At 33.2% G+C, this 26,730-nt stretch overlaps 2 protein-coding genes across 6 annotated transcripts in view; both read left to right on the top strand.

Annotated features, from left to right (window-relative positions):
- Positions 1 to 2,147: 2,147 nt before the first annotated feature.
- Positions 2,148 to 5,172, top strand: LOC148598750 (uncharacterized). Its single transcript, XM_088561742.1, has 2 exons — positions 2,148 to 4,010; positions 4,135 to 5,172. The coding sequence occupies exons 1-2, from the start codon at positions 3,881 to 3,883 to the stop codon at positions 4,383 to 4,385; spliced, it is 381 nt and encodes a 126-aa protein (XP_088417868.1). The 5' UTR covers positions 2,148 to 3,880; the 3' UTR covers positions 4,386 to 5,172.
- A 5,525-nt stretch (positions 5,173 to 10,697) lies between these two features.
- Positions 10,698 to 26,730, top strand: part of LOC148598746 (kinesin-like protein KIF13A) — a 173,619-nt gene continuing 157,586 nt past the window's right edge. For all 5 annotated transcript variants that reach the window (XM_088561671.1, XM_088561674.1, XM_088561673.1 and 2 more), the window contains exons 1-2: positions 10,698 to 10,897; positions 19,851 to 19,911. In XM_088561671.1, the coding sequence (XP_088417797.1) occupies positions 10,843 to 10,897; positions 19,851 to 19,911 (116 nt within the window). In that variant the 5' untranslated portion in view covers positions 10,698 to 10,842. The remainder of the gene's footprint in view (positions 10,898 to 19,850; positions 19,912 to 26,730) is intronic.

Below are 26,730 nucleotides of genomic sequence, written 5' to 3'. Positions count from 1 at the left end.
GTAGTTCAATTATGCGATATGTCGAAAGGTTTTTGTTCATCATGTAAACCAATAAAGAACCTGAATAATACGAAAACTGTCGCACTGCTACGATGCATCATGAATTTTGTATTTTTTATTCCCTTCGTATTCAGATGAATTTAAACCCATTGAATCAATGGGTTAAGTATTTACAACAAAAAGCTTGTGTTTAGTTATTTGAATTCGATCCCGTTCTTCCCTATAATCTCCTATTTTTTCAATTTGACGATTATTTGAGGAGTAAAAATTTAAATGATCGATAAAAATTTATTCAGTACATGAGTACTTTGATTATGATATAATACAGTTATTTTTTTAAGCATTTAAGCATGTTTTACATTTTACCAATATTTAAGCTGTTTCTCTTATTAGCGAAAAGTCACCAAAATTTTCATGTCCATTTTACACTAAAATTGTGATTTGAAACATTTTAAGAAAACAGAAAAAAAGGTATTTTTGCATAAAACCTATTAAGAATCATGCATGAAATAAATAAACAAATCTTCGACATTGTAAAGTAAAGCGGTTGGTGTTCATGAAAATGTATGTATCTTTTGAAAATGTTCAGTAATATCGTATTTATATACTAGTCGGGCTGGATATTTGATAGTGGGAGCAAGCCCCTGTGGTCTCATTTTGACTGTCTGTAAGAACACTTTTGTATATTGAATAATTGCCATCAAAATGTTTTGCATACATGCACCCCCATCAAATAAAATATTTGGGCATTAGAAATATATCACTTATTAAGTAGCACTCAACTTAAGAATCATGCAAAACGTGATTTATTGTTGGAAAGCCTACATGTTTTTATTTTTGATATTTTGTTTAAAATGTCATAGTAAACAGAAAGTAATGTGCCTTTTCATATAACCCATGTTCATAGGAGATAAAAATTGTATAGAATGTACTGTAGGATTCAAAATTAAGGGAGATAACTCTGTAACACTCAAATACAATGGACACTATTAGATTTTCCATGTTGATTATCTCCCAAGAGCAGGCAGATTGGAATGAATAGTTATACATTTCACCACATAGACCTATAAAGCAAATAACAAAAATATAAAAATATGTAGCCTTTTTTTTTTGGTGCATCACATTTAGCAGAATTTGCATGATTCTTACAAAGACTACTTCTTAAATTGTACCTCTCATTAAATTAACTAAAATTGTTTTGAGAGGTGTAATTATTTAAAAAAGTGTAGAAGTTATTGGAGTTTCTGTTGACATTGTCGTACGGTTATTTTCTTTTGCAATATGTTTCAAATAGAATTAAGTCTATAATTGTTGATAATTTTGCGTCAGTTAACTGAGTTTTTCTAAATTCTCGTATGGTTCAGTTCGTTGACAATGACCACAGATTTGACTGTCCATGCACTACTACATGCGAGCCAGGTGCGGCGAGCACAGTCCGAATTACCCGTTTAATCTATTTAACACGAATATAAGAAAAACAATCCTGGATAAGTAATATCCTATAGTGCCTTTCTCTCCTCCAGATCAACAGAAACTTTGTGAGAATATATTTACCCCAATTCCGAAACAAATTGGCATGTCACCGCATCCCAAATACAGTATAAATAATAAGATTATAAGTACAGTGGCCTGTCTAGAGAGAGTGCAGGGGGTTGGAACTCCTATTTATTGGAAAATTTGTCATTTTCGTGTGTAAAAGTGACAAAAAGTGGTAAATAATGTCCTAGAAACCCCTGTTCCTGAGGAACCCCGGCTGGCACCCCTCCATTTCAAAGTGTCTGGATCTACCCCTAAAAGTATCACCGCCACTTCCATCTTTTGTTCACATTTAGTATTGTGATTGTCCCTCCTTCAATAGATATACATTGAAAAAAGTCCATGATCGTATCGTCGATGTTTCTCTCCAACATACTTATATGGCTGGGCGAGGGGTCTTACAGCCACCGCGGGTACCCTAAAAAAAATTAGCCAAAATAATGCAAATCAATTTATGTTTATTTTAAGGTGTACAGAGCCATTAGAGGATCATGTAGAACATAGTCTGAATAAAAGAAAGAATAAGAAAACAAGCGGGACTTGTACTAGTCCCATCTCCTCTCTGCTTCTTATATTAAATCACCTTCCAATCTCCTCTCTGCTCCTTATGTCAAATCACCTTCCCATCTCGTCTCTGCTCCTTATATTAAATCACCTTCCCATCTCCTCTCTGCTCCTTATGTTAAATCACCTTCCCATCTCATCTCTGCTCCTTATATCAAATCACCTTCCCATCTCATCTCTGCTCCTTATGTCAAATCACCTTCCCATCTCGTCTCTGCTCCTTATGTTAAATCACCTTCCCATCTCCTCTCTGCTCCTTATATTAAATCACCTTCCCATCTCCTCTCTGCTCCTTATGTTAAATCACCTTCCCATCTCCTCTCTGCTCCTTATGTTAAATCACCTTCCCATCTCCTCTCTGCTCCTTATATTAAATCACCTTCCCGTATCATCTCTGCTTCTTAGATTAAATCTCCAATCAGTCGGCGAGACAACTTGAATTATAAGTCTATATAATTTCTGTTTTTGCATTTTTTGTTTGCGCCATTTCTGTATCATTAAGCGCCAATGTTACGTACGTTTGTTTCGCTTTTTTTTTTTTTTTTTTTTTTTCTTCAAAAATGTTGGCTTAACTCCTTTGAATCGATAAATAAAGCATGCGACAATTCAAAAAGTAAAATGAAATAAAAAATATTGAAGTAGTTGACGTACATTTACTTGCGATTAAAAAAATGATAGGACTTCCTTCATCCCGTTTGTCCACGTTTGTACCATTTCGATTCCTTCTTCACCGCCTGGTAACGTTCATAAAATATATGTTCGGTGCTGTCAAAAATTTTTGTCGAGCAAAGCGAGGTTTACAATCACGATTTCAAGCAAAAAATGTACATTTAGGTCCCATTTAAGATTTTTTTTTCGATAAAAATTTATGTTAAATAAATTGTAAGAAAAACGTACAATATTACAATTTTTAAGGGTCAAACATCCCCTCCATTCCCTCTGAATTTATTACTGCTGTGTAAGTGTTGATTCTTGATTCGAACTAATCCAGTTGGGGATTTCCAACTTAGCACTGACCTTGTCATCCCTTTTGGCCATCCATGGGTGCGTATAAATTGAGCGACATTGTCTTTTCAGCGACTATCTTTTGAGCGACGCTTTTTGAGTAATTGCGTATATCATTTGAGCGACATCAAATCAATACAAAATATAAAAACGGCATATAAATTCAGCGACATATTTTTTAATTGATTAAATACAGATGTACATAACATTCACATAAACGGTCCACCAGTTCGCACTGGTCAAAACTAGCCCTTTCTCGAATGTATTAGTTCAACTTCAGTGAATCGACCAGTACTTTTTCCCTTCTGAATATCACTCAAAAGATTAAACGACAATAAATAAAGACAAAAATATATTAGTGAAATACATTTAAAATGGAGATTGAGAAGTACACAACGAATCGAAATTTATTCCATATCCTATGAGTTCCTAATATTATTTATTTCTTTATATTTTCAGGAGAAAGACAACGCCAAAGCTACCAAAATCAAGAGAGGAAACCCACGAAAATCTTAAGGACTACGATTTGATGTCTACAAACTAAGAGAAAATGATGTACGTCAATGATGCTGAGACGGGTATTATTATGCTGACTACAAAAAGCAATATGGAATATTTTTGTGAGCCCATTGTGGAAATTTTTGGTGACGGGACATTCAAATAGTGTCCAAAGTTTTTCTACCAACTTTACACATTGCTTGGATATAAACACGGACGCTACATACCATGTGCTTTCTTCCTGCTTCCTTCAAAATCAAAGGAGTGTTATATCAACATGTTTCGTCATCTTATTACAGTAGTAACAGATTTAGGATTGAACTTTACACTTACCTCTATCCACTTGGATTTTGAAGATGCTGTTTTTGAAGCTGCCAGAGAGTTTTGGCCAGAAGTTTTAATTAGAGGTAATTTTTTAAGCATAGCTTTTATTGTAAGATAAGACAGATACATGTAATTTAAAATATTAACGACAAATATATACTGATGTTATGTACGTATCAAATTTAAAACATGTACATCTAATTTCAGGTTGTCATTTCCATTTGTCCCAAGCTTGGTGGCGTAAAATACAAAGTCTTGGACTTGCTCAGGAATACAAATGTTCAGAGTCCGTTATAGGGAGATGGTTGAAAGTATTTTTCGGTCTCAGTTTTCTTTCACATGTTGAAATTGAGGAGTGCATGGCCTTTGATATTTGCTCAAATACACCTGAAAACCCACGTGCTACAAAATTTGCAGATTATATTGTGCATAACTATACACACGTTATCCTCCGATGATTTGGTCAGAACCAAGACTTGATGTTAAACGGACAACAAACGGATGCGAGTCTTTTCACAAGCAGTTTAGTGAAATGTTTTATAGCCATCATCCGAACATTTATGATTTTTTTGAGAAGGTCAAACTTATCCAGACATACAACAGTCTTACGATAAGAGCTTCTATGCGACCAATGCTTTTGACTATTAACGAAAAGTCAAATGTGCAGCAGATGCGTGAATTCCAGGAACAGTACAGAGCAGGCGATATCTCAAGACTTGAGTTCGTTAAACTTGTGGCATACAAGTCTCAGCCGGTCATCAATTTATAACGATTGTGTACATAGAAGTTTTTAATAGTACATTATTTTTAACAATTGTAAAGTATTTTATATAAACTATGTGGTTTCAGTGAACAATAAACAAACACTATATCCTGCTCAAAATCCTACTTCCACCTCCCCGTGGTGAGCAGGGGACACTGACTAACGGAAGAGGCAATAAGTATTTTTCTCAGGTAAATGTCGCTGAATTTAAAAAATAAAAAGTCGCTCAATTTATATGTGTTTTGTCACTGAAAAGATCATGTCGCTCAAATTAAAAAAATGCAAAATGTCGCTCAATTCATCATCTCCCGGCATCGCATATTGCCCATCCCTCCTTTTTTCAGCCGTTTGACACTCTTAATGAAACTTTCGGGGAAGTGTTATCAGAATATACCTAAATGCAAATAGTGTTTGTGTTTTCATTAATGTAACTGCATCTAGTACGGTAGGGTTCCAATTTATTTTCACATGTCCTTCTGAATTGCTTGTAATGATTGGTTTATAACAATAAAAACCCATATTGTTTTCGAAATTGCTTCCTTTGATATACACTAATGGGCAAAGTGAGCAAATAATAATCTGGAACGTCATGCCAAGAAATTGATAAAGGAGGGTTCCGATCTAGATAAAATGTGCATGGACTTCAGGCTAACATTAGTGTCGCGGAGCTGTATTATTGTTGCTAGATTATTACCGGATTATACTCACTTACAATATGATAGGTACCGCGGCCGGAACAGGACATTGGTACCCTTCTGGAGCACTTGATGTCACTACTGGTTTTCATATTGCTAGTACTTTAGTTTTTTTGTGTGGCGTCTTAAATATCTTATAGTCAGTTTTTATGAGTAATCTTATTTTTCTGTTCGCTACATCGTGTAAATGTATGTAGATCTTTGTTCCATGCGTTCATCCGATTGGTGGTTTATACGGTCTTGACTATCCTTGCGGATCTCGCACGACCGATCTATGCGAAGGCAGATTTACCTTTATGAACGGGCGTGCTAGACTTGCGCCGTCTCTGTTTTTCGCTAAATATTTAAAAATAACTATTTTTATACAATGCCAGGTAATGACACACCCATTATAATCGCAAAAAAAAAATAAAAATAAAAAAATAATAATAATAAATAAAAATAAGAAACGAATATTTTATGGTAGCTTCCAAAAACTTATACTAATTGTTTGACGATATTTGTGAAACTATATGGAATTGTGATGCTTTAAGTTTCGCAATTGCAATGGGAAACAACTTGTTGATCAATCCATAACTGTTTCCCCATTCTTCTGGGGATTCACAGTATCATTTTATCAATTTGTATCCGAAAGATTGAATGACTTTCGGCCATTTAAGTTAATTTTTCTTTATACTTGTAAATGAAATATGACCTTTCCGTACATCGCCGCTATGAGGACAAATTTATTCAACTTGTCCGGGTGTTAAAAGAATAGGCCTGCAGCAGCGCTAAGCTTGTCGTATAAGGCGACTAAATGGTGCTCAGAAACCTAGCCGGGGGCTAGGCGCTCTGCCCACAGAGCAACTGGGATGTGTGCTCCAGGTGGTTGAATGGGGTACCCCTGGCGTGTTACATGCTGGGGTTGTCAGGCTATAATACGGAAAACCTGACCGCAAACCATAGTGGTGCACCGTGTTGGGAAAGATGCCACCTTCCTTGCACGTTAAAGAACCCTGCTGTGGTATTCGATAGGAGTAGGAACCTTTGCGCTCCGCCACAGGAGGCTAAATTGCCCGACCTTACCCATCCCCCCTTTTTCCAGTGGCAATCAAAATTTGTCGACCCTATTGTCCTTGTGTCCCATCCTTTTTTTTTTTTCATTTCATGTTCATTTTATCATTCATTTCATGTTCATCGTCTGAATATAGCTGAAATATTGCTGCTCGGACGTTAAACCCCAACAAACAAACAAATTTTTCTCATCCGATTTAGACAATGGGCATGGGAAGGGCAATCTAAAAATACGACAGAAAACTCTCGACCTACCTTGTCGGTGCACCTCACCTGGTTCATGCTCAAAGTTTATTGGTGGTGCTCGGATTGCTCATATTCGATTACTTTTATTTTTTTTGTGCGTTTTTAGATTTGATTCCTGACTCTCTTTCCATTGTTTCATTCTATTTTTCCTTTATTTATATATTTCTCAAAACTTAAAGGATGGGTTATATCAAAGGAAGCAATTTCGAAAACAATATGGGTTTTTATTGTTATAAACCAATCATTACAAGCAATTCAGAAGGACATGTGAAAATAAATTGGAACCCTACCGTACTAGATGCAGTTATATTAATGAAAACACAAACACTATTTGCATTTTGATTTTTTAATATTAAAAAAGTGTTTTGTGATATAAGATATCTGATTTGTAATATAAGAAAATGAATTTGTAATATTAAAAAATCATTGTTTAATATTAGAAAATGCTCATTTTTTCCACTTTGGCTTGCCATAATATACATTTGTATACCTTATTGATATTAATATGTGACACAAAAAGATAACAAACATTCTGTAAGAGTAATCAAGGGAACCAAGGTTATAGCGGTAATCAAAAGAATGTAATCCAGGGACAAAGACCAGACATGGAAAAAAAGACACACACAACAAAGAACATAAAGTAACTAAAAATCATACATACAAAGTAACAAAAGTAAATGAGCAACTCGGACTCCACTAAAAACTGGGAGCATGGACCAGGTACACCGGTAGGGTAAGCGTCCTCTGTTTTTCTAGAAACACCTGCCGAGTTGCTCATAAAAAGTCAAGTCCGGGGTAGACAAACGAGTAAAGGCAAACTATAACCCGTTGAATAAATCAGTTTTCATGGTGCTGATGGATACATCATAACGATCCACGAGTTCATGATGACGACCATAAAACTTCTGTAGTGATGACTTCAATTTTGTAGCAATATAACCCTGTTCCAGGAGCCTATTTGTTAGACTTCTAGCGCGATACAAAAAGTCTATGTAGTTTCGGCAAGCTCTGGCATAGCGTATGAGTTGTGATATGAACACTCCATACGCAGGAGCCGAAGGGATGTTGCCACAGATGAAAGGAAAGTTGACAATTCTGAATGAAAAGTCATCACGTTTGTCGTAAAGTTTGGTCAATTGTTTTCCTTTACCATCGATTTCTAAGTGTAGGTCAAGATATGAGTCTGACTTCACAGTATCTGTAGTATCCTTTATCTCAAGTTCTTTTGGGTAGATGCCATGTATCAAATCCCCGAAATTAGGATTATTTAAAGATAATACGTCATCTATATAGCGGAAACTGAGATTGAAGGATCTAGCCAAACGATATTCTTTCTTTCTGATCAAATCAGCTATAAAGTCAGCCTCCTAAGAGTGAAGAAATTGTTCCCATTGGAATGCCGACCGTTTGTTGAAAAACACGTCCACCACACTGGACAAATATGTTGTCGATTAAAAATTCCAGCATTTTGTAAACATCTTCCCCTGTATATTTGGAAAATGATTTGAATTATTTCTTACAAAGTATGAGGAATCTCTACCAAGAACTATATATTTGTATCTAGGTGTACCATCTTTTTTGGAAAAACAACGATGTATAATGTTTTTAAGTCGGGATTTTAATTGAGTATGGGGAATAGAAGTATACAGTGTTGAAAAATCATAGGTTTTAATGCTATTATATTCAGATAATAGTCTTGAACTAATTGTCTCCAAAAGATCTTTCGAATTTTTCAGGATCCACATTGAATTAATACGACTACGGGAGTAACAAGTGTTGTGGTAGGACTGCAGACCCTCTTTGACAGTTGTGAGTATAGAAGTTAAAAGTTTTGAAAGAGGTTTGGTGGTACATGTTGCAGATCCAGCTATGAAACGTTGTTTGTATGGATTCTTGTGAAGTTTAGGAATCCAGTACATAGACGGTAAATCACAATCATCGTCCTTGGTAGAGAGACCAAAAGAGGATAGCACAGATTTATGGTTTTCCACAATCTCTTCTTTGGAGAGAGTGGTAGCAGTATAGGTCTTATCACCGTTATTATTTTCTACGTCTACCTCTGATAATAAACATTGGATATAAAACGTTTTGCAGACAAAAACAACGTTGTTTTGGGCTTTGTCTGCTGGTACGACAACATATTTGTCATGTATAATAGACAATGTTTTTGCTACATCGGGGTCTTTGAAAACTGATGTAGCCTTGGCACTCATTGACCTTAAAACTTTCATTCGTTTCAAAATTAAAGACCTCACGGCCTTTAACCATTCTGACAGTGAATCAATGTCTTCTTGTTCTCGTTTTATCCATTTTCTGCATAGTCCTCGACGGCATCCATAAGAACTTTAAAGTTATAATTCCAATTTATGGAGCGTAGTTCACGGTACTTGGGACCTTTAGCAAGGATATTACGTAGAGATTCGTTTTCGATAATGGTTAAATCTCCCGTAACGACGTGACCAGAAGGACCATATTTGAATGGAGAGCTTTTGCAAGAACAGTCAGGTGGTTTAGCTTTGAAGTCCTCAATATCGAGGTTATATAGCTACAATCAAATAGAGAATGAATACCATTTTTATTGGTATGTCCTGATTACAGTAATATCAGACGTAAAATATTACAGAAATATTATAATAGGTGGCCGAGTTTTCACAAACTTAAGTTTCTTTTAGATACAGAATCAAATGTTCTCCAGGGTAAAGTAAGGAAGTTTATTGACTGTGCTTTGAAAATGACACGACAAGCTTATTCTTGCCCCCCCCCCACCCCCAGTTAACTATAATGGACTGTAATTTATAGTTCCTGGTTATACTAATTCGTGTTTATAGTGACTTGCTATAATACATATAGTTTTTTTTTGTTTATATATATATATATTTAATAGATCTATATTAAGACTTAAAACACTTCTATAATTCAGTTATGCTCATTTTTATATATTAGGGAATCTTCATTACAATGTTTTTCATGTAAATATGCTATGAATATATTTTAATCACAACTTATGGTGTAAAAGTAAGTTTACAACATATAAAGAATCTGAATCTGAATATGGCAAGCCTTTGTGGGATTTATTACCTATTTATTGATATCAATAAATGCATTATTGATAATATGGGTTAATTATTGATATCACAGATTAATTATTGATATTAAGGATTAATTATTAATAATATAACGTATCTATTAACACATTAATAAATAAATATTGTTATCACGATTTATCGACACTTTAATAAATATGTATCAGCAAGTTAATAATTAATTATTGATATCAATAAATTGTGTGATTTATCAACACGTCAATAAATATTTGTTAACATGTTATTAAAACATTTTTTATATCAATAAATGATTTATCAACATGTTAATGAATATTTATCACTACATGTTTCTAATTCATCTATTTATTGATATCAATGATTAATTATTAACATGTTGATAAATATTTATTAACATGTTATTAAATATTTATTGATATCAATAAAGGGGGAATTATTTCCACAACGGCTTGCCATACTTCAAGGTACTAAGTATATAAGCAAATTGTTACAACGATCAATGACGACCGAAAAACGAGATCAACCAGGAGCGAATCCAGGATTTGAGTTAAGGCGGCGTGAATTGAATTAAATGCCGTGCAAAGTAAGGCAAAAAATATTATTAGGTGAAATTTGTGGTGATTTTTTTTCTTACCGATTTGGGTGGGGCGTACGCCCGGTACGCCAGTCCTTGGATCCGTGCCTGTCAACCGTTTTACGGAAGCCCACTGCAAGTACGTTAATTTATATATTTAAAGTTAATTTATATATATCTTCTTTTGATTACCACTATAACCTTGGTTCCCTTGATTACTCTTCCATAAAAAAGCAACAATACTATAATATTGAATTGATCGATCGGCGCGCTATTCATATTGGTATATATAAGAAATACTTTGTGATTTTGAAAATATCCCTACTATATTGAGATGGTCCCGGAAATCGACATGATTCACGATTTATGATGCCCGGATTACGACATGCAAAATGGCGCATGTAGTGTACGCTAGTGTATTGGATAGAAATAATTACTTGTGAACATGTGTTTCTTATCTTCGTGAATTAATTGGAGGGGTTAATTGTTATTTTAACGTAATTAGGTGTATAACTGGATATAATGAGTACTGACAAAGTACGCGTAGCGGTGAGAGTGCGTCCACTCAACCGCAGAGGTAAGATTTTGTAAACAAATCAGCTGAGTGTTGTGTATTGGGTATAAAGGTGTAAAATTCACACTAATTTGTGTATTGCAGTTTGTCATCGACCGTTACACGTTTTAATTGAATTGTTATTTGTTTATTTGTTATCTCCATGTTTAAATAAATTGAAATACACGTGCTGTCAAAATGAAATTTACCATGATTTAATTGACATGAATCCACCTGTCCACATGGCCATTAGTGACACCTGATCATGTAATACACATCCTGTCCATGCCAGGTTATGTCCAATCAGACAGACAGGGTGTCAGCTGGTCACTTTTTGATGTTATTTTTTCATAATACCACATTCTTTCACAAACCCCAGAGACATTTTTCTAGAGTGTCAACTTTTTAAAGAAAATTTTTAAGATTTTTTCAGATTTGAAGTGAAATCTAAAGATAAGAAAAAATTCAACAAAAATTTAGAGCTACAAATTATAGTAGAATAATAAACTTTCAAAATAAATTAATAAAAAGACATGATAAACAGTAAACAATATACATGTATATTTTGCACTAATTAATGCATTTTTAATAAATGGTAGATTATTTCTGAAATTCATTAGCATGAATGTAATGTTCTCAAAAATAACTTCTTTGTATATATTTATTCTCATATTGACTTTTCACAGTTTACATATGACTTGTATGTTCATCTTATAAAATTTAGGGAACATTTTATTGATATTCATTAAATCAAGTGTATCTACTTAAGAAGAGGATGCATTTTCAATTTTTAGAAGATGAAATTCTCAGAATCCGTGTAAAATTAAAAGACAAATTCTTTTAGCAAAAACATAAAATATTTCGAAACACAGTGACATTTAATCAATGAAGCTTTCAAAGGTAATTGAATATTTTTTATCCTAGTATATTGGTACAGCCAGAAAGGCCCCCAGAGATCAGTGATTAATGTTTCATATTGCATTTATGTAGCATCAAAATTACATGTTCTCTGACAAAATCAATACGTCTGTTAGATCTGAGTCTTGAACTGCAGATCATCATGTTACTTATTGAAAGGTGAAGTGCAAATGCAATTTTTGCTGTAGAAACCTCTTTCAATCAACAGTTATTTAGCCAATTAATTGTTCTCTTTTCTTAGATTGTCATAGAGAAAATCAATTTACAGTATGAGTGACTTCTATTTTTGTCTGACCATATCATGCAAAATGTACAACAAAGAAGAGAAAAAAAAAAGGAAAAGAAACTCAATGCTGAACCAGTCAAAAACTTTATTTTTTTCTTAGTCCTTAAATTAAAGTGTTCTGCTATTAAAGCAGCATTTCATTATTATTAAATTTTACTTGACTAGTTACATATGTAATTTCACTTGGTTCTAATAATTTAGGCTTGGGAAAGAAAGAGTAATCAAGGGAACCAAGGTTATAGCGGTAATCAAAAGAATGTAATCCAGGGACAAAGACCAGACATGGAAAACAGACATACACAACAAAGAACATAAAGTAACTAAAATCATACATACAAAGTAACAAAAGAAAACCAAGATTCATGGTACACATGAAGAGTAATTTTCTGCATTGACTTAAAGTGATTCTTAACCTCAATTAGGTGTTGATTGAATTATATTTGAAAATTTGGAAATTTACAGGGAAAACTCCCAGTCACAAAAGGTAAAAGGCCCATTGCAGGGATTGCCTCAAAATATATACATCTTTTGGTGTTCTCACTGTCACATATTTTGAACCTAGGGATCAATATTTTGTATGAAATATTTACTCTGTGGTTATTCTAACAGAACCTTCTCTTATGATATTTTGACCACATAGATACAATCTAGGTACATGTACATACATGAATTCTACAAGGGTCCAGGACCTAAAATACACTACATTAAATCTTTGTTGAGTACCTTTCAGGTTTTCATCAGGTGGACTTTTGAAGTCTTGGACCTTCAAGACTTAAAACTAACTTGAAGATCTGTTCTACATTTTTGTACAAACTTTATAGTAGTTGCACATTTTCAGTCACGATTTTTCAATCTCTCACTGACAGAACACACCCACTCAGGAATAATTCTGCAATAATCTAAGAGAATATCAGGTTTTAAAATGGAAATCATGGCAGTTTTGTTTCTTTCTGATTTATTAGAAAGTTTTCTCTGACTTATATATAAAAGACTCATCAAACCATAGTATGAGTGAAAAAGCTATTGTTTCTCCCCATGGATTGACAAGTAGAGGGAGCAGATAAGAAATTACGAAATTTTAGATGAGTTGGCTGATGATATGGTTTATGTGAAGTCTATATTTATTGGGTATTGAACTAGATAATTCATTATTTTATGGAGAGTTGTTGTTAAGTTTTTATGCTACAGCCTTTAAGTGTCTGCAACATTAAATTTTACTGCTATTGAAGTGTACACTGTACATGTAGGATACAAAACTAAATATCTGCATGTGTGTATCACTTTAACATCATCCTAAATAATGATTTCTTTAATTAGCTCACCTGGCTGATGGCCATGTGGGCTATTGCCATCACTTGGCGTCCGTTGTCATCTGTCGTTGTCATCCGCCATAGTCATTAACAATTTTTCAAAACACTTCTCCTCTGACACTACTTGACCAATTGGAATCAAACTTGTTATGAATGTTCCTTGGGGTATCCTGTATAGAACTGATGTGGGTATTTTTGATCCATTGAAAAACATGGCTGCCAGTACTAAAAATAGAACAGGGGTCAGACAGGAGTTTTTCACATATATCTGCAAAACATTAGGTTTATTAGCCAAACTCTTTCAATTACTGAAATGATCCTTTTTATAAGGCCTTCAAAAGTCTTTAGGGATCAAAGTTGTCTGGCAACTCCTTGTAAGAGTTATTGCCATTGAAAGATGAAAAATGACTTTTTTTTTTACATTTTTCAGCCAATATCTTGAAAACTATTATAGATAAAAAGAAACTTTCAGTTGCTGAAATGATCCGTATGATAGTTTCTACCAAAGTCTTCTTGGGTCAAAATTGTTGGACAACTTGTTAAATTTATTGCTCTTGAAAGACAAACTTTAACCAGGTGAGTGGTTCAGGCTCCTGGGAGCCTCTTGTTTTTATGTTACCTTGACTTGTTACTCTGATTGAAACTATTATAAAAAAAGTTCTACCCACATGTTGACTGCCAAAGACAAAATGCAGTAATTAGGCTAAATAAAATTAATTAGTAGATTCTCATCCACTCCCGTCCCTAAAAAATTAGTGCAGGGATTTCAAATTCATAATTTTGTTTTTGTTTCAGTCTCTAGTATTGAGATACTAAAACACACAAGTCTTTCATTTCTTGGTGACTAAAATAATGTTTATTCTCTAAAACTGATGTGGCTATGGATTAAGAACATATCTGTACTTCAAAAAGCTAAAATGAGGCTAGCAATTATCTGGTGAGAAATAAAAAACAAAAAATAAAATCCTCCCACTGCCCCATATTTTTTGTGAAGGTTGGATCAGAATCTACCTTTTAAGTTTACTTAGCCTTATATGTTGTGACATTTTACAACAAGGAACATACAAATGTTTGAAACTGATGATATAAAGGATGTAAATTTTTGTTCCGTCTTAGGATAAATACATGTATTCCTCAATAAAACCTTACAGTAATGTCATCTTCTTTTTATCTGTAATCTCTTTTAATTGAGTGTTTTGGTACCATGTTTTATATAGCCATTGATTATTTCTATATAGTACAAACTCATGTAGAGATTTAAATGGCAATGTATGGAAACACCAAAGTATCTCTCGAAGGTAGCGTTTGATTTTCGTTGCCTGATTACTAGATGAATCGGGAAGAAATACCTGTACATATATATGCATGTATGGATCTATAATTTTACAATTTTACGTTTCCATAAAGGCACGATACGAGCATTCATTTGAATGCACGATAGAAGTGTTTGTTTTTTTTGTATTTGATTATTTCCTCAACTGTTATTTTTTTTATACTTTTTGGTATTATTAATTTATATATTTTCATTATTTTTATTTTCTATTTTTTCTTTCTTTGTTATTTGTTAATATAATTATTTTTCATTGCTCATCTAAAGTGCATTTAAACACATGATATGAGCGTTCATGGATTGTGCATTTGAACGCACACTAGGGGCATTCATTTATCATGTGTTTGGGTATTGTGGGTGTGGGAAACCTAAGCATCTCACAGAGTGTACAAGTACATGTATGAATTTACAATTTTACAAGCTTTGTAGAGATTTCAATAGCACTGTATTGAAACATGAGGTATCTCTAGAATGAAGCATTTGATTTGAGGTTGGCTGATTACTAGCAGATTTTGTCGTGAAAATTAAGGAGAAATACTTGTCCATTCATGTACACTACCAATCTAATTGAAATCAGGCATACTTGTATCAGTTGTTCCATTCAGTCACAGCTTACATGCACCACAGTTGTTTAAAGATTCCTTTTTCCACTCAGACAAAATGTACACGTACATGTAAGATGACTTTGATTCTGAGCCATAATAATTGTATTTCTTGCTTCCTTCTCTATTCTTTGACTTTTTATGAGCTACTTGGCAGATGCTTCCAGAAAAGGAGAGGATGTCTACCTTATTTGTGCACTTGGTCCATGCTCTCAGTTTTCAGTTGAGTCTAATCTAAGTTGTTCATTTACTTTTGTTACTTTGTATGTATTATTATTTCTTTTTTTTTTTGGTTATTTTATTTTCTTTGTTGTGTGTGTCTGTTTTCCATGTCTGTTCTTTGTCCCTGGATTACATTCTTTTGATTTCCGCTAGAATTTTGGTTCCCTTGATTACTTTATACGACCTACAACTCATTTCAGTAGAAAAACAAAACTGTTCACCACAATCTTTCATCTTTTACTTTTATTGAGCTTAGTTCTTCCAAAGATCACCAAGATTAAAAAGAAAATCTTTCAGAAAAATCTAACAATGCTATTTTTTTACTGTCAGTTGTAATGAGGTCTTTTGATGTTTTATTTTTCAAAGATAATTATTTGTATACTGAACAAATCCTAGAAAGATTCTAAAGTATCATTTTTTCTAAGAAATAGGCAGTTGTGAAAAAAAAAAAAAACGGAAAATAGAAACCTACTGGTACATACATATACCTGTGCATCCTACACATGTACTTGTAAACTTTTTCATATATAATAAAAAAATGTTCCATTTTGATTTCAGTGTTATAAGTTAAAAGCTCCCAGGTTTATGGTTATTTAGACAGTCAGTAAATTCTGTTGGAGATTGAGGTGCTAGCTGAATCCCTCCAACAGATCTACTGGCTGTCTAAATAATTATAGATGGTTACGGGTGCTTATAACATTTTTGAAATATTTTGCTTTATCCATATCATCTGGAAATACGCTAATCTTTGTATTGAACTATATTTCTTCAAAGTTTTTTAAAATCATTTGGTTGTTACTAGTTAAAATCTATTTGTGTCTTTGGGTCCTGGTTAAATTATTGAAATGTTCACGCCTGTGTGGTAATTGAATGATCTGTGTCATATCATTCAGGTCAAATTGTTTGAAAGTGCACACTTAGCTCGTGTTGTTTCACTGGTTGAGCTACATGTGTATATACATTGTACATGTAAGTTTCTGTGTTATTGTCAAGTTACTGATAAAGGACTGATTTTGCAACTATTGTTGTCATTTTCATATTGGTAATTCAAATATTTTCATCAATGGCGGATGGATTTTCTGTGCAATCATCTTTATTTGCATATTGCTGCCTGAGTTATTTGGACGAACGGTTATATCCAATCACGAGTGGTCAACACAAAACAAAAGAATTAACAGTCACTGTCTCTCGACTTTATCTACTAATGGATAAAATCTGACCTGACCAGGAATGGTATATAATATTGAATTCCAACATGGAAGACTGGGTGACCACCCCCCCCCCCCCCAAAAAAAAAAAAAAAAAACAAAAAAAAAACTGAAAAAAAGAAACAGACTACAAAACAAAACAAGAAGAAACAAAAAACAAAAAAAAAACAGAGTTGAATTATTTGGACTGAGTTTTCTGGTCTTTCATAATGTTTGACGAATTTTAAGCCAGTTATTAACAGTTTGTAATGTTGTTATGCATTCAAAGGGCAAGGGGACCTGGTTCCTGGTTTGACATAACAACACAAACCCCTAGGCTTCAGGCCCAATGTATGCAGTTACTGAGTCTTTGAATAACTGCATGACTTTTAGATGATTTGGTGCTGCAGTTGGACTTCATGTTAATGTACACAATGACTGTCTCTGAATGCCTGGCTCTTAGAAAAGCTGGTACTGTAATAGGACTATACTGGTACAATGAAATTGTCTTTGAAGGACTGCCTATCTTTTAGTAGAGCTCTACTATAATTGCACAGACTGTGTCTTTGAAGGACTGCCTGGCTTTCTTAGAAGTGTTGGTACTGTAATCATGGTAATGGAACTATGTAAATGTATACAATGACTGTGTTTTTGAAGGACTGCTAGCTTCTTAGGAGTGTCAGTATTGTAATGAAACTGTATGTAAATGTATACAATGACTGTGTCTTTGATGGATAGATTTATCATGTTTATTGAACTCACTATCCTGCCTTTTAGTAGAAAGCTTTCTCATTATTGCTTCCAATCAATACTAGTTTTAGATGATTAAAATTGCTCTATATTGTAAAGGTACAAGAAAGAATGATATTTCAATGTCTTTTGTCTTTGTTGAGTTAACTTGTTGGGAGCAATGATTTGAATTGGGTTAGTAATTACTGCCTGAAGATGTTTCAAGGTTGCATATTTACATGTACATGTGAAAATTGCTTTCCAGTCCACAGTATGACAGTATAATTTTGAAGAGCAGACTGCTTGTTGGAATTGATAGTAAATCTGACATGTTTTTATCCTTTTAAAACTTATTTTTTGCCTCTTTAAATCATCGCAATCCACACCTTCTATGCATACATATACGAAAAATGTAGTTAACAAGCAACACAAGGACTTGCACATGTTTCATGAGACAAGAGTTCCCAACTTTTTTCAGTCCAAGATGAAAATTGTAAATAAAACAGTATGTTTTGTATGGCATGTACATGTATTTGTTGCCTTTGGGTTAGGGTACAAGGTGACATGTATGAAGTCAAATACATCCAGGTATTATTTCTACTGCTGTATTAATTGTAATTATAGAACTGCTATATGACACTTTAAAAATGGACAGTATTCCAATCCAGATGTAGGTTTAGGTTTCATGCTGGAGGATGGTAGTCACCCCAGGGGAGGTAGTGTCAACACTTAGTGTTGATTTGGAGATATTTGAAATGTCAATATTTTAATCATTTTTTGATGATTTAAACAATGCCTGTTAAAATAAGTCAGAAAATTAAAAATCTAATGCAATATTAGAAAAAGATGCACTTCTGACAAAGGAAGATATTTTAAGGAATGCAGGTTCTTATCGAAGAAAACAAATATAAAAATTGAAGATGAAGTATGATTGCCAGTGAGACAGTCAGCTACTAAATACCAAGTAACAAATAAACTTCAAGTTTTAAGCTTGCATCTATTATGCCCTCTTTACATTTTTTTACATAACCCTTTTTTTTTGCTCCTCCCTACCTGACCTCTGAGCTTGAAGATTTTAATGTAGAAAATTTTTAGGTTTTGTGTTAAAGAAAATGATTTTCATAAAATGTTCTTTTAATAGAGACATGTACAGAAAAATGTACATATTGGTATTTTGGTTGAATAAAGAATTTTAATTGATCATTTCCCATTGTGGATAGTACATGTAATAAAACATTGTAAAGCTATGTTTTGTGCATTTTATCATGTTCTAAATTTATGGGAGACAGTTTGTGCCATGAAAAATGTTTCTGCTACATGTACTTATAGTGTACATGTAGGTAGATGCAAGTTTAAAAAGAGGTGGGTTTTCTGATCCAGAAATTTACAAAAGGAGGATGTTTACTGGCTACATACATTGTTTGTATGCTCAGTTTTTGCCTTGATTTGGTACTTGAAGTCTTTCCAACTTTGAGAGGGGTGTTCCAACCTACAGAACCCGTCTGCCCGATCTGCCACTGATTTCAAATGACACTCTCCCTAAAGTTTTTGCTCTATCGAGCTTAAAGACTTTTTGTACGAGAGGAGTATATACATGTACATATACATGAACAACAAATGTATATGTGAATTTCATTAAGATGATCTGAGACTCAACAGCGGCAGGATAAGAGGAGGGCTGACTGGCACTGGGTCCTGCCTTAGTGATTTCCTATGTTATCTATATAATCATCCAAACTTTTTGAGCATAAAGAGGGATCAAGAGTGCTCTTAGATCTGCCTATGCCCAAGAAATTCCCTTTGAATACTAGCCTAAATTGGACCCTTCTGTAACTTGCAGTTGTTTCATTGATAAAACAAACAGTATTACATTGTATGTATTATAATACACAATTTGATATTGTGTAATCTGATTTATCAGGAAGTTTACAGGTGTTACAACTGGTTAATACAAACATTTAACTTACCAAACTATATAAACAGTTTAAACTGAGATATAAACATGATAAATAAATACTGAAACCATAAAGAACACTTGCTTGTATATCATACAGTGGTTGTTTCAGGTTTAGAAAAAGTGTTCTGTAGAATTGATATAGTTGTTAAAGAGATGAGTGTGAAAAAAAAACATAAAAAAAATTTGATTATATATTAAAATTGGGTCCTAATGAAGAAAAAAAAATACTGTTGCTTGATCTAGAAAGAAGCTCACTTACACGAACCAGTACATTGAATGAATATACAGAAAAAAATATGTTTCTATAAAAGGACACTTACCTTACTGGGGCACCTGTTTTTAGTTTTCTACTTTTCATGATTTCATGTATTTCTGTGTGTTGGTTGTTAGTTGTTAATTAGTCTTTTGTTCACAATTTGTACCTCTGTCTTTGCAGAGATCCAGTTGGGGACAAAATGTGTAGTAGACATGGAAAAGACACAGACAATACTTCACAGGTAGGTCACTTTTCTTATGAATCTAACATTCATGAAGGACTTGTAATGGATTGTTGCTATCATATGTAGGAAGGCAGTGAGTTCATGATTTTGTAGTATTAGAAAATAACTTCTTGTCAAATTTTTACCACTTAGCAAGCTACTTGCCCCACAATATAGTACTATGATGTTCTTGGTGTGTTCTTGTGTAAAATTTTATCATATTTATTAGTCTGTAGGGTAAGGGTATCTATAATCTGTTATTATACACTTTCTCAGGCAAGATTGTTGCTGGATTCTTTAAATTCACAGTGTGGTCAGAGACTTATACCATACATTATATATCTCATGGAATGCTTAGTGGTGAGGGTCTGAAAAAAATGTCAGTAAGAAGTACTTGTAGAACAGATACTTGTTTAGTTAAAAAGAATGTTAAAGAGTAATCAAGGGAACCAAGGTTATAGCGGTAATCAAAAGAATGTATTCCAGAGACAAAGACCAGACATGGAAAACAGACATACACAACGAAGAACATAAAGTAACTAAAATCATACATACAAAGTAACAAAAGTAAAATCATATTTCATAATTTGGACAAACTCAGTCTTCAGTTTTCACTACCTCTTTTGTGTGACCACATTTTCCCTTGCAGAACTTGCATGGTAGCAATGTATTGATAATATTTACAGCTGCCTTAAATTTTGTTGCAATCTAAAGACAAATTGGATTACTGCGATGTACATCTCATTGCATGTATTTATATGTAGGAAAAAAATTGTGTTGGAAAGCATGAGGTTGATGTGTTTCTTGCATCTACAACAGCATATCTTCTGATCAATCCAGATTGTTCTGACAGCTATTGCTCAAAGCCACTCCATAAAATGCCTATTAAGATGCCAGAACCAGTTCCTAAATTATATTTTCCTTAAGGTCTTTTGTATATAAAGTCTTGGAATTCAATGCTAAGCAGTATTCCTATTTAAATCACGACAAACTGGGTAACCCATTATCCCTTTAAAAGTGTTTTTTTAGGATTCAAAACTTGAGGTCTACAGCTGAATGGGATGAAAAAAGAACTATAAATAGAGTCTGTATATGTAACGTGTATGCTAATTAAATGAAGCAAAAGTTTTCTGTAATAATGATTATTTTTGGTAGAATGTTTATCTTGATTGGGGAAGCCCATTTCATACTGTTTGTCTGTCTGTCACACCTTTTAATAGCAGTTTTCTCTGCAAGATTAGTTATTTTGCCAACTATCTTCACATATGTGTGTCAAATCACTGGACTTAAATTTGGGATAAGGCGAGTACAACTTCCTTCTCTCTGTATCATTCCAATTTTAGTATATGTATTGCCGAAGCGAGTGTAAACAACTTTCTTCTAGTTGACTAAATTTATATACCACCAATATAATTAAAATTAGACCTATCAATTGTTCCATTCTATTACTACTTGCAGTGACTGAATGGAAGAACTGATAGGACTAATTTTAATAAGATTGATATACCATATACTGTAGGGTTGTTGTAGTATCACTAATGGACATTGGCTCACAGGTTGTATATTCAAAATGTGTAAGAAAATGTACAATGAAGCAAGTGTTAGGATTACTTCAAAATATTGTGGCATGTGCCATTTCTGATTTAAAAACCCTATTTTTTATAAACTGGACTTAAAAAAAAACAGTTACATTTTCCAGAAAGCAAATATGAAATGAAAAAAGAAAGAAAAAGAAAGAATCTGATCTTTTGCCCCAGTATATTATGGTGGTACTTGAAACGCAGCATTTTATTTCTAGGCCTAAATTATGTACTGTTTCAACCAACTGTCACTTAAAGTTGAAGAGAAAACTTAAAAAAATATGGATTTCTGATCTAAGGTTGTCATTATTGTACTCTGTCTAGCCTTTATGACAAATGTACTCTTATAGATTTCCCTTTAACGATTCTTGACATTTCAAAATATCTATCGCATGCATGAAAATTTATTTTTAATGATTTACAAATTGTATCAAATTGATCGCCTACATATTTGTAAGCCTGTTTTTAAATTAAAAGTATTATATGATAAAAACTAAATTTTACTCTAAAACTCTTTTGCAATTCGAACTTAATTTATTGCAATTGTCATGCATCACAGTTCAGAAAAAAAATATTTAAAAAAATTTAAATGAAATTTCTACTTTTTCATGTTAAGTAGTAAATATATATCATCATGTCTTGCATAACAGAAGAGAAGGTTATGGTGAATTTATCATTGTATAACACCATTACAGTGTATATAATGGTACTCTTGGAACTCTTCTTTGTATTCAAGGGTTTGTTTGATGAAGAAGTAGAATTTTCAACCACTTGTAAACGATGAGTTGGAGAGGAAACAGAATTTTCAAATAAATGGTGCAATTTAAAAAATCTGCAAACCCATGAAATGTCACGAAACTATGAAAATTGATACTTTATTGGGCTATCTGAATAACACACATTAATCATATCATATATTGATAATATAATGGGTTTCAAGTGCCAATAATCTTCTCTGGGAAGTCCCATCTTTGATAGTACAGCTACTGGACAGGAGTACATTCTTTTACATAGGTAGATACACATTTTAAAAATTAAAAATATCTAATTTTCCACCCAAAGGGGGAAATTTCTGAACCTAATCCACTTGGATCCACTATTGCTTTTACATGTACATATTAATGTACTGGCCTGGGTTTCATGAAAAAAATCTCAAAATGAGATTTTCCTAAAATCTTTGAGTTTTTCCTCACATCTTTGAGTTTGTCTTCAAATCTTTGATTTCAGGTGGTTTGAGTTGAGGGAGGATTTTTAGATTTTTTTTTATCAAACTGAGCCCAGATTTCTCAAAATTTCAACTCAATATATAATATATATATACATTTTATTTAAAACAAGGTATTATTTGAATAGGGAAGTATTTTGGGATTAAGAAAATAAGTAAAAATTGTAGTTATCCTACTATATTCCTACCCCTTAGCCCTGCCAGCATGACTAACCCCCTTAGTAAGGGTTAATCTTACAGTTATTTTTGGTCATTTTCTTAATTCAAAAATAATTCCAAATTCAAACATTACCTTGTTTTAAATATATGAGTTAGACCCATCATGGGGAAAGATGTTAACATTGATCCCTTTGAATCTATCCTGAAATTGTAGGTACTTGTCTTGAAATCATAAAAATATCAATATATATATATAATTGCTGTATAGGAATTTAAAGATGTGAAAGAGAACCATTGTTATTGCAGTTGTCTGCTTCCTAAACCTGTTGAAGTGCTGCTTCTTGAAACAGTATCCATTGCTGCATAGAAAATGCATAAATCTCACACCATTGTAACAAGCAGCAGGAGACTTAAAGATTGGAATATGAACAGTATTACGTAATTGTGTCTTTTAATGATTAGATTGAGTGACATTAATCGATTGGTAGAATTGAAGCCTAGGAGCACTGTCTTGACATAAAGTATTGCTGAGAGAAATTGCAGATCTATGTTAAAGTGTTGTGGAGAGAGATTGTAGGTCTATGTTAAAGTGTTGTGGAGAGAGATTGTAGGTCTATGTTAATGTGTTGCAAAGAGAGATTGTAGGTCTATGTAAATGTGTTGCAAAGAGAGATTGTAGGTCTATGTTAAAGTGAAGCAAAGAGAGGTTGTAGGTCTTTAAAGTGTAATGGAGATAGATTGCAGATCTGTGTTACAGTGATGCCAAGAGAGATTGTAGGTCTATGTTGAAGTGTTGCAAAGAGAGATTGTAGGTCTATTTTAAAGTGTTGTGGAGAGTGATTGTAGATCTTTGTTACAGTGATGCAAAAATTGCAGGTCTATGTTAAAGTGTTGCAGGGAGAGATTGTAGGTGTATTTTAAAGTGATACAAAGAAATATTGCAAGTCTGTGTTACAGTGATGCAGTGGGAGATTGAAGGTCTATCATGTTAAAGTGTTGCAAAGAGAATGTGGTCTATGTTAAAGTGTTGTGGAGAGAGATTGCAGATCTTTGTTATAGTGTTGCAAAGAGAAATTGTAGGTCTATTTAAAAGTGTTGCAAAGAAGGATTGCAGATGTGTTACAGTGATGCAAAGAGAGATTGCAGGTCTACCATGTTAATGTGTTGCAAAGATAGATTTCAGGTGTATGTCAAAGTGATGCAGGTGTATGTTAAGTGCTGCAAAGAGAGTTCTTAGGTCTATGTTAAACTGGTGTGGAGAGAGATTGTAGATCTATGTTAAAGTGTTGTGGAGAGTGATTGTAGATTTATGTTTCAGTGACGCAAAAAAGTGATGCAAAGGGGTATATAATGGGCACATCCAAAATAAATCCACACCAGGTATAATTAATCAGTGCTTTAAATTTCAAGAGGTTGTTATTAAAGTGAAACATTTACTAGTTCTAAGTTCTTTATGCATACTAATGCAGTTGCGTAATATTTCTACCTTAAAAATTAAACATAGTATCTTGTCCATATGATAAAATATTTACAATGTACATCCATGTACAGTGTCAGTGTAAAAACATTAATGCAAGTATGTGCAATATGCATTTATAATCATTTGTTTACATAGGTAGTTTGATTTTTAAATATCAAATGAACTTCTATGGTATGTCTTTGATAATGTAAAGTTTGTTGTAGGTGGTTTTTATTAGTAATTTCAAAGTGATGATTACATTATTAAGTGGTTTTTTTAAGAGGACTTGATTGTCTATGGTGAACTACACTACAGGTTGTCATACCCTAATGGTACTGTGATTAATGCTTAAAATAATATTGAAAATAAACATATGACATGTTTTATTGTAATATATATAGTGTTTCCTAAGTCTTGTGTATCCTACATTTTCTTGAATACATTAACTGCATTTTTGTCCATTTGTGAAAATATGAAAAATTGTTCTTCTTTCTTTGGTTGACAACTGGTCCTTGATGTATAAACATTGTCATAATGTTGGTGATAAAATATTGGTCTGGAGGCTTACTTTACTGTCTGCCTAATAAGATAAAAGAGCTTTGGGATTTTATGTAATTTTTATAGGTCTAGACTTGGTAGGGTCATATTTCACATTACACACCCCTTCCTACTTGTTTTAGGGAGCAACCATTTGATTTTTATAGACTTTGTACGGTCATATTTCACATTACACACCCCTTCCTACTTGTTTTAGGGAGCAACCATTTGATTTTTATAGACTTTGTACGGTCATATTTCACATTACACACCCCTTCCTACTTGTTTTAGGGAGCAACCATTTGATTTTTATAGGGGGATAGGATCAGATGTTCCTCTATACTGTAAAAGTTAACTTTTCACTCTCCATATTATGTACTATGGATAGATACTGGTAGTGAAAGAATATTTGATAGTATTGTTAGAGAGGCTTGTAGCAAGTCTTCTCTGTCTACTTCATTGATCAAATATTGAATGTGGTTTCATGGAAACAATTTTACTGATATAGGATGTGTATTTCTACCAGGAGCAGAATAGACTGCAAAGTTATCACATAATTACGTAAGGTGCAAAAAGTCAGGAGATAAAATCCACCTCTATTTTCACTGTCAGTTCACAATTCTGACCAATTTTCACTTTGTACTGGTTCTTGCTGGAATAATTATATTTATCTTAACATAGGGTGTGTAAGTCTCGATCTAGTTCCATTTTCCTTTCCGGAATTTCTGATGTAGAACGTACTGAATTCTGGAGACCGATTTGCATTTTATTGATTACCTCTGGGATCTCAAAATGCTGCATTACAATGCAAAATGTTCTACTTTATGATTTTCTTAACTTTTTTATCATGTAGAAACAGACATTTGTCTTTTTTCAGGGTAGGAAACTCACTCAAATTCCAGCCAGTCCTGAAATCAATTTTTCAATACATTTACCATATGGTTATATAGATTTGTTCTAAAATTAGCCAGACCTGCCAATAAATAGCCAGTATCGGGCTGGCGGGCAGGCTACTGTTTCTAACTCTGCTTTTTTATAACTGTGTTTTTACAAGAAAAGATGTTGTGCTTTTAATATTGACCTCAAAGCTTTTTAAATGACAAATTTCAATGTATTTGATCAATAATATATTAGGACCCCTTCTTGTGAAACCACGGGGTCAAGACTTACAAACCCCATTAGTATAAAAAAGAAATTATTAAGGCTTATGTTTTTAATTAATTATTTTATATGTGCAGATTTAAAGTAAAATTTTAGAATTTAAATATCGTTAACCTATGATCAAGAGAATAGGTGATAAAAATCTGAAAATCTAGAAGTGTGAAAAGGAAAAGCTGGTAAAGGTTTTCGTCAAATCTGCTTCGTCAGGCCTGTAATTTCTTCAGATATAAGTGAGGCAGTTCCACATCTTTCATGGTCCTAGAAAGTCATGCAGATTGGTGATGAACAGTGGCAGCTCTACTAAATGGACTGTTTCCTAATAATCCAGCCTGCCATTTATGGTGATTGAACATGATGGGTCTTCTCAAAGTGAAAACAATTTTTTTCATCATTCAGTGAGCTATACCATTAATGGTTTGGAGAATAGATTGGGTATTGATTCTGTTTAAAGAAATAACTTCAAAATATGTTCACTTCATTAAGTGCACCTTTCGGCTCGTTAACACTTTAATTAACCTATACATGCAACGATAGTTAGATGTCGATAAAACTTTTCATCTCATTTTTTCTGTCTGATAACTGAAGAAAAAATTCTGAGCTTATGAACAATTATTTCTACAGAGTATGGCAGGAAAAGAAGAATCATATATGTAGTTACAAAACCTCTAATTAGGTGCCTACCCAGTTTATATTAATTAGTTTTTTGGCTGAAACAG

Source organism: Perna viridis, chromosome 14 (genome assembly GCF_037379345.1).
Source record: "Perna viridis isolate PV_CMFRI_1.1 ecotype Kerala chromosome 14, ASM3737934v1, whole genome shotgun sequence".
Classification (NCBI taxonomy): Eukaryota; Metazoa; Mollusca; class Bivalvia; order Mytilida; family Mytilidae; genus Perna; species Perna viridis.
The sequence above is the reverse complement of the archived record's forward strand: the minus strand, read 5'-3'. Positions and strand labels throughout refer to the sequence as shown.

What these genes read in the sequence shown, in the direction of transcription:
- LOC148598750 (XM_088561742.1), top strand. Translation starts at nt 3,881, where the DNA reads ATGTTTCGTCATCTTATTACAGTAGTAACAGATTTAGGATTGAACTTT. An exon ending in GCCAGAAGTTTTAATTAGAG is followed by an intron (nt 4,011 to 4,134) that starts GTAATTTTTTAA and finishes ATCTAATTTCAG; the next exon opens with GTTGTCATTTCCATTTGTCC.